At 43.4% G+C, this 9188-nt stretch overlaps 1 protein-coding gene across 1 annotated transcript; it reads right to left on the minus strand.

Moving 5' to 3' along the window:
• Nucleotides 1–4320: 4320 nt before the first annotated feature.
• On the minus strand, nt 4321–7170 carry LOC136551573 (ubiquitin-conjugating enzyme E2 variant 1C-like). The gene is made up of 4 exons (XM_066543119.1): nt 6978–7170; nt 5481–5620; nt 4774–4899; nt 4321–4659 (listed from the first exon to the last, which is right to left on the minus strand). The coding sequence occupies exons 1-4, from the start codon at nt 7015–7017 to the stop codon at nt 4519–4521; spliced, it is 447 nt and encodes a 148-aa protein (XP_066399216.1). The 5' UTR covers nt 7018–7170; the 3' UTR covers nt 4321–4518.
• Nucleotides 7171–9188: the final 2018 nt, after the last annotated feature.

Genomic DNA, 9188 nt, shown 5'->3' on the forward strand with positions numbered 1-9188 from the left:
GTAACTAGAATTGTTGGATAGGTGGCTTGCAACCCTTGTAGAGCTAGAGCAAGTTTGCATTTCGCTATTTACCATACTAATCAAATTGCTCTAGTGATCTTGTAGTTTTTAAATAGGCTATTCACCCCCCCCCCTCTAGCCATATTAGGACCTTTCAAGTGGTATCAGAGCCATGGTCACCATTTGATTGAAGGCTTAACAACCTCGGTGTCAAATTATGGCTCAAGTTATGTTCAACCATGTGAGGGGGCAAACCATCAGTTCTTTGATGGCACATGCTATGATTATTGGAAGAGAAAGATGAAGATGTATCTTGGTTCAATCAATGACCAAGTGTGAGATATGACCGAGAGTGACTATGTGATTCTTGATTCGGACAATCTCACCAACACTAACAAGGCCAACAAGCAATGCAATACAATGGCTCTCAACACCATCTACCTTTCAGTAGCCCTACTTAGTAGTCGACTAATCGGTATGGGACATCAGTCGGCAACTGACAACGCAAGTAGTGACGACAGATGGTTTTGTCTTGACAGCCTTTGTCTTTCAGGGGTGGCGGTGCAGTGTAGTGACCAGTTTGTGGTGGTTTGGTGGTGGTGAAGCAGTGCATTTTAGTTGAGTTGTGGCTTGTGTCGATGTCCCATTTCGACCGACCAGAGTTGTTTTTTCTCCTTTCCTTGAGTTGGGGTTTAGGTGCGTTGATGTCCCAATCCAACTGACCAGAGTTATATTTGTTTATTTTGCTCAGTCTGAGCTTCATCTGCTTTTTAATATAATCGATAACTCTCCTGCCTGATTCGTTTCAAAAAAATTTAATGATGTAATAGGCTAGGATATGCTTATATAAATGTTCTGCTCTCTTTTGGTGTTGGTATCCCCAGCTAAATAGTTGTACCAAACAAGGTACAAAATAGCGGTGGTATCAGCCGCAATAGTGGTAGCGGTCTCGCTGGTTCAAATGATAAAGGATTTTCTCTAGTTGATGGTATAATCAAATATATGGGAAGAATATGGTTGGGAAATCACAATGAAGCTCATAAAGCAGTTCTATTGGCTCTACATTCCAATTGTTTGGGGGACACAATGGGATCACATAAGGTGAAGTCTCTCTTTGCATGGCCTAATATGAAGTAGTACATCAAGGATTACATAAGCACTTGTGAGGTATGTGCTCAAGCAAAACCTGAACACTATAGACTTCCTAGGTTTATTGCAACCACTTCCTATACCCCAACATGCTTGGCATACCATCAGCCTAGACTTCATTGATGGCTTGCCTAAATCCAAAACTTTTGACACCATCTTAGTTGTGATTGATAAACTCACTAAATATGCTCACTTCATACCCCTTGTCCCATCCTTATATTGCCCTAACCTTAGCTCAAACATTTGTGTCCAATATATACAAACTCCATGGATTACCATATATCATTATATCTGATAGAGATCGAGTCTTTACTAGTGCTATGTGGTAGGAACTTTTCAAACTCACTGGCACAACTCTTAATATGAAATCTGCTTGCCATCCCCAAATCGATGGCCAAATTGAGCGCCTTAACCACTGTCTGTGTTTTCGGACCACCGACGAGTAAATTTGTATTGCGCGTCTGGCTCGGATGGTGTGCTCAGAAGACATAAGGGTTTATACTGGTTCAGACAGAGCGTCCCTACATCCAATTCGCTGCTGCTCGTGTTACCAGGCACTTGGTTTGCAGTAGGGGTTACAAACAGGACGAGAGAGGGAGAGGATCCCAAGTCTCTGGTGGAAGGAAGTGAACGGGTGCTGAGAGCTCGCTTTCCGCTTAGCCGTGTGCTCGTGTCGCGTGTCGTGCTCTTGTGTCTCGATCTCCCCTTTCATAGGGCGCCCTGCTTCCCCTTTTATAGGTGAAGAGAAAGCGTGGGTTACAGAGGAGGAAAAGGAGAAGAACCAGAGAGAGAAGAAGGCTTCCAGGGTTGCCAGGTCTTTCTTCTCCTTTATGCGGGTCTCGACGATCCTGTAGATGTCAATCAGGGATGGCTCCATGTCGCGGCCCTGTTCGTCACTGGCGCCATGTGCATGCATCATCTGCCAGTCATGGCGTTCCACTCTGTCCCAGCAGACGTCGTGGTGAACTGATGCGCCTGTCAGCGTCCGTACCAAGATTAGGCAGAACAGCACCAGCACACCCGACACTGTTCTTAATATGAATCCCTAGGTATGGCCCGTCATGACCACGGGTTACATCGGGGCATGCCAGCCTCTTCCGTGGCATCAGAGTTTTGACCCAGGTCCATACGCTTGGACCTGGAGTGGTTGGCGGCGGTATGGGTCCCCGTCGAACGAGACGGAACCCGTGTCCTCAGCGGTCGGGCGAGACGAAAACCGTAGTCCTTGGGGTCGAGCGAGACAAAGCCCGCACCCAAGGGGTCTGGTGAGACGGAGCCTGCGGCCTCGAGGTCGGGCGAGACGGAGCCCGCGGCCTCGAGGTCGGGCGAGATGGAACCTGCGTCCTTGGGGTTAGGTGAGATAGAGCCCACGGCTTCGAGGTCGGGCGAGACGGAGCCTGTGGCCTCGAGGTCGGGCGAGACGGAGCCCGCGGCCTTGGGTCGGACGAGACCTTTTAATACGTCTCGAGCCATCCGGGGGCGTTAACTTCTTTGTTTTGGGTATCCCTAATATCGATACCCGACAACCAGTGCCTAGAAACCTATTTAAGATGCATGGTGCACTCCTGTCCACAGAAATGGTCATAATGGCTTCCATTAGCAGAGTTTTGTTACAACACCACTTTCCACTCAGCCCATGGCCATACTCTTTTTGAAGCCCTATATGGTTACCCACCTAAACACTTTGGTATCACTGTTACTAATGCTTGTGCTGTTCCTGACTTCGAAGAGTGGATTCAGTCTCACAACACTATGTTACAGCATATCCAACACAATCTGAACCGTGCTCAGCAACATATGAAACACCAGTCTGATAAGCATCGCCAAGAGCGCTCTTTTGATGTTGGTGGCTGGGTGTATATCAAGCCTGCAACCACATGTTCAACAATCTGTGACCCGCAGAACAAATCAAAAGCTCAGCTACAAGTATTTCAGTCACTATCTCATTATCCAGAAGATTGGACATGGCGTATAAGCTCCAGCTGCCAGCTGCAAGTCAGATTCACCCAGTCCTTCATGTCTCTCAACTAAAAAAGGCTCTTACTCAGATGTGCAGTTATCTGTTGATGATGACCTTCAGTTGCTCTCAGTTCTAGAGACTCTACCTCCCACTCAGGTAATGGCTCATCGTTTATATTTGGTTGGTGATCATGTGGTACCTTCTGTATTGGTGTAGCGTGAATCCTGTCTGGCGACTTGGGCGACCTGGCAAGCTACATCTTCAGTGTCGTCGTTGCTGCTCCAGTTGTCTACTTCATCAGCATCGTGAGGACGCGCTGCGACTTACGGAGGGGGAACGTCACGTCTTGGGCTTTGCTGTGCAGAGATATTGGGCTACACCAGCTAATGGGCCTATAAGACTGCCTGTGTTGCCGCAGGGGCGTAATTAACTGGGCCTAGCCCATTTCGTCTTTGGATATGAACTCTGTGTGGGTGGTCGAGGGTCAGCGAATAGAACCAAAACCTAAACTTACTTGCTCCCGTGCTTGTCTTCTTCCGAGACGGGCGCCTCCATGCTCACTTGCCGCGCGTGTCCACCGGCATCTATCCTAGTTACCCAGCTGAGATCGTAACAGTGCACTGGCAGCTCCACTATGATGCACACGTGTTTCAGTGTGCCAGGTGTAGTTCATTGTTAACTTTTTTCATTATTATATAAATAAAAGGCTTTTTTGCAAAATCCATACATCAAATGTAGCATAAAGGTTAGGCTACAAGATGGCAAGGCTTATTATAATCGAAACTAGTAGAGTAGTAGCTATAGCATTTTATTGTGCCAAGGACTCAAGCCAAACAGGGTGCAAAAAAAGCTCCACGCAAGTGACAGAATTAAGAGATCCCCAACACAATGGTCAGGAGAAGACGTTGGTTTGCTAAACCCTAGTGTTTGTACACCAAGTCGATTGTTTAGCCGATTTGCATGATCGATTCTGGCCTTCACTTAACCTAACCACGCGTTTGCCTCTTTTGTCAACTTTGCACAATTGCCCTCCCCCAGCGCCTGTTTTGTCTTTAAATGGTCAAAGCAAGAGCAATGGTGCAAATCAGAGTTGAAAATTTTGGGCAAATACGCAGTTGAGGATCAAAGTTAAGGCAGAACAGCAAATGGCCGAAGATTCATCATAATGGCATTAAGAAGCTGAAATTGCCCAGCAGATTACACAACCTTAATAGCAGCCAAACTGGCAACCGTTTCATCCCATATCATTAGCAACCACCAGGCAAATTGTTACGAACAAGTCTGCTTGTACTCGATCTCGGTGGTTCACAGATATCTGGGAGATTCAACTAGATATATATAAAATATAGAAACCAGGTGCAGCAGCTGTTTCTGGAGTCACCATGGATGGACATGAGTTGCTGCCGTCTTTAGAAGAATGTCCCCTCCGGAGGCTGTACTAGCTTGCGGTTCTGTGGGGATGCCATCTCTTTCTTGAGATGGGTTAGGATGTATTCCATTGTGTACTCGCGCTGCCAGTTCCCCAGAACACTGAACTTCTTCGGGTCAACCTACATGACCTCAACCAAATAGATATAGCAAAATCAGAGAAGGTATCCCAAATATCAAACCTGAAACTCATATTCTGCACCAACCACAACCACACAAAGACAGAAAGAGGTTACCACTCCAGTTTCATGATTAACGCATGTCAAGTTTATTCTTGAATGAAATCGAACAGATGGTGGCTTCTCAGGGTAGTCCTTGTCGCAGAACAACTTCAGCTGGTAAATGCGACCCTCATGGACGGTCTTGACAGATCAGGAAAGAAAAGAGATAGACAAACTCAACATAAACTGAAATAAGCAATACAAATGTAGGAAAGTGAAACTTCATCAGGGTCAAAAAAAAAAGTGCAGCTTTATTGCAGGTCTCATGTGAGCAAAAGTGAGTTGAAAGGCTATAGTGCATTTGATCACAGAAGTCACATGTATATCACAATACTCTGCATGCATGTATTGTTGCCTGTCACTAGTTCTTTCCCACCAAACGTGAACCAAGAAAACCAGCGACATTCAATGAAGAACACTGACCAACACAGAAGGATTCTTTACATACTTCACAGCTGAGTAAGAAAGCAGGTTTGAGATATTTCCTGGACCCAAACAGTAGCCAGTTACCCATCCAAACTTCTGTTAGAATTTTCTGTACTACTACAAAATTTCAATTGACATGTTTCACCAACACCAGGTACTTCTCAAATCATGCAAAACAACAACAAATAGGTGGCTTCAAGATCTTGGAAAAATTTGCACCAAGGTTTTTTGTACTCTGGTTTATATTGAGAAAATGGCAAAATATAGATAGATTAAATAAAGAACTATGATCTCACATTATGTGGGCCAATAATAGTGCCGGTCCATGATCGCATGTAGATGTCATCTGCATCATCCATTCCATAGCTCACTGTCCCATCTCCAATGCCCTTCTCTCCACACTCAAGCTCTTCTAGGAGCCTGAAGTTCCGAGGAACTGTGCAAGTTTACATATTAATCAACCCATAAGAAGTGATTCAATATATTCTGAATATCTGTTTGGTAATATAGTGGGCACATGATCCCACCGGAAAAAAAAACAGTTTGCTCTGTGGTTGAACAAATGATAAGCTAATACTCAGGTTAGTGTATAAATTCTATTTGTGCAACTCGTGAAAATAATTGCTACGCTTGGACAAGAAAAAAAAAAGGCACAACAGGCTCATTGACATTGTTCTATCAATGGAAAATGCATAGTAGGCCAGTTACTGGTTTCTTGTGACATAGAAGACAAATGCATACTTGCATAGAGCTATTGCTAAACAGAGCTTAACATGAGACAACAGCAATTGAAGAATCAAAAGCTTCATCAGAAATATAACATGAGGATATTTAGTATGAAGTACTCATAACTATGCAATTCTTTGTACTTTAAAAAACAAGTACTTAACACATGGCAACTCAGAACGACTCAAACAATTCAGTCAACATACAATACCAGGAGACTTGCGAGTTATAATTACTATATAATTACTATATAAGCACACCCAGAAACAAAACCACCAATAGAGGGCCATGACAGTCTCGATGCAAGTTCTATGTTCAAAGCCTCAAATGTGCATATATATGATATGCAAGATGCATAAAAAATCAGATTTCCCTTTCTACGTGGTAGTAGCTCACCCTTACAGTCAGCGAAATAGGTAGATTCATGCCACATGACTGTTCTAACAGATCCTGATGATGCAAGGCATCTTCACGATCATCAAGAACAGGTGCAGTGAAGTAAGTGACCATCTGTGCTGAACAAAGACGCAGAGCATTACTGGAAATACGCTTTGTGGCTTGCGCAGCATAAGCCAAATGTGTAAACCATGGCCTAGTAGGTGGTGGTACCTAGTGCCATTATAATTAGGGATCTGCTTGGCCAAAACCAAAGGGAAGCATCAGCACATGCTCGCATCGGATCCAATATGTGTCGTGCTACACCTTTCTTGCTCCTCCAAATCAATTCCACACATGAACCGATTCAATCACACGGCAATCCTACCACCAGCAGACGGGATCAACTAGTACCTCTCGACAAGCGCGTCGCTGCCGCCTGATGAATCATCCAAAACAGAAATTCCCCACATCCATACTCCGTCCGTCCGTGCATACTCCGTCCGTCCACGGAGCAAGAGACGCCAGATGCAGAAGAACTACCGCAATACCGTCTCCCGCTAAATGATCAGGCAGGACCGAATCGCTCGATTCGTGGCGATCCGTGGGGCTAAAATAAAGATCACGGAAAAAAATACAGTCGGGGCGACAAAAGGGAGGCGCGAGTAGGACGGAGGAGGAAGATTGCTCACCGACGACGCCGGATCCGGCGGCCGAGCTTCCCGGCGTCATAGCCGACCGGCCGATCGATTGATGGGGTGCGCGAGGCCGAGAGGCCGAGAGCGCGAGAGATGGGGATGGGTTTGGGGTTTCGCTCGCTCGGCTTCGGCGAAGAAAGGGAAAGTTCCACGCGCACCTTTTTTTTTTCCCCTTCACTGGCTCTTTCACGGCCGGTGGAATGTAATGGAATTTCTTTCAGGACGGGGGGTGGGATAAGCTGCATCTGATAAAATCAACCGCTCGGAATGAACGTGACCTTGTATAAACATCAAAATCGTCGGCTCGTGAATCAGATTCCGAAGGATTTGTATTGCCGCCTTTGATTGTATAGGTACCCCTGCGTAAAAAAATCGTACTCCAATATTGTTTTTCCCATAAATTATCAACTTAAAGTAAAAAAAAAAAGAGACCTCTACCCATGACTTTGTAAGTGGGTCGGTGTCTATAAACCTAAGGTTTTCGGGGCACGCGAGGAGGGCCTTTTCACCTCCGACGCTACAAATTCGCCCCTGTAGGGGATCGAACTCAGACCGTGAGGATGTCAACCAGGCAACTTAAAGTTTAATAAATCTCTATACAAAAAATCAATAATAAATAAATACATTAAACTAATTATAAAATATATTTTCATAGTAAACATATATGGAGTTTATATTACTTCTATAAACTTAGAAAACTTTGATTATGACTTTTGTTTAGATGCATAAAGCTAATTTTCAGTCTAGTCTATCCAAATAGGGGTCTACTAGGTGGGCTATTTAGTAAGCCTACAACTAATTGTTAACCAACTTTAACAAATTTAAATTAATTTTTAGCCTTAACTAGTAATTAGTCCTAATTGATCAAACAAATTGTTAATCTAAACCTTAAAATCATATTTCTTTTGGGACTAGGGGTGTACACGCTAGATTCTATACCTAGCACTTCTAAGAGCCATTTGGGCTCTGTTCGCTTGAGCTTATAAGGCAGAATTAGTCTTACTTTTTTCAGCCATGGAACAATATTTTTCTCTCACAACAAATCAGTCCTACAAATTAGTCGCAGAAGCAATAAGTCCTACCAAACAGAGCCTTGATTAGAGTACTATTTGAAGCGGTTCCTTATAGACTGATTTTTTGTTTATTTAACATAGAAAATGATTCGTTTGGAAGTGAAGCATGAAAAAAGATGCTTTAGCTCTGCATGAAAACTGGTGTTCTCGGCTCTCAACTTATCACTTCTTATCTTTTGCCAAAGTGTTATCCTGAAATTAGCATGACGACTAGTTTACTAAACCTCCTTGCAACATACTGTTTACAAAACATTTTCACACAAAACTTTTGCTACAAAATAGCTACCGAGCTGGGGCAAAGGGGTGGGCAAACCTCTCCCTCAGTTATTACAATCTCCACTCAAAATATTTAAATTTGATAATTTTTTGATAAAACTTATAGTATTGCCCTCCTCATACCTAAGAAAGGAAAATTTGTATCTTTGGCTCCGCCTCTGCTACCAAGCCCCTCGAGCTCATGCTAGACGTCTTGCGTATCCTCTATGCTCCAATCCAGTTACCTCTAACATTTTTTGAATATATTTGTTCTCAAACTAATTAGTTGATTCTAAACGACATATATTAAAACAGGCAGAATACTAATTAGGTCACTGTTGTAGAGCCCTAGTATTAGGTGGTCTAGTTTCCCTCTTACTCCTCTAAAGAACTTATAACGATATTCATACATATAGAAATTTGAATTTCCTTGTAGACTGTAAATGGAAAATCAAGTGAATTTTTGTTATTTAAAAGATTTGTTTTTTAGATCACATCATGATAAAAAGGGAGATGTCCTCGAAATGAAGTGAGAAAAAGAATAGGATATGGATTAGATAGTATATGAGTACAATAAGCATACATTGGCTATGTCTATTACGGCTTAGGTCTCTCTTGGTACAGTTGCTTCAATGGTGGAGTAGTTTTTGGGATTCAACTCCACGAGCAACTCCATTGATGGAGCCCAAGTTGTTTTAGAAAAAAAAACATTTGGTAAAACAACAGCTCGTAGTAGATAGGAAAGAGGGAGCCGAAAGAAGTTAGATTTTCAACTCCATCCAGCACCCACATGAGAACATATTTTAAAAAGCTCTACTTGAGGAGTTATTTTATTTTAACCCACTTGGTAACAAGTTTTGAAGCTGGTAGAGAAGCC

This window comes from Miscanthus floridulus, chromosome 4 (assembly GCF_019320115.1).
Source record: "Miscanthus floridulus cultivar M001 chromosome 4, ASM1932011v1, whole genome shotgun sequence".
Taxonomy (NCBI): Eukaryota; Viridiplantae; Streptophyta; class Magnoliopsida; order Poales; family Poaceae; genus Miscanthus; species Miscanthus floridulus.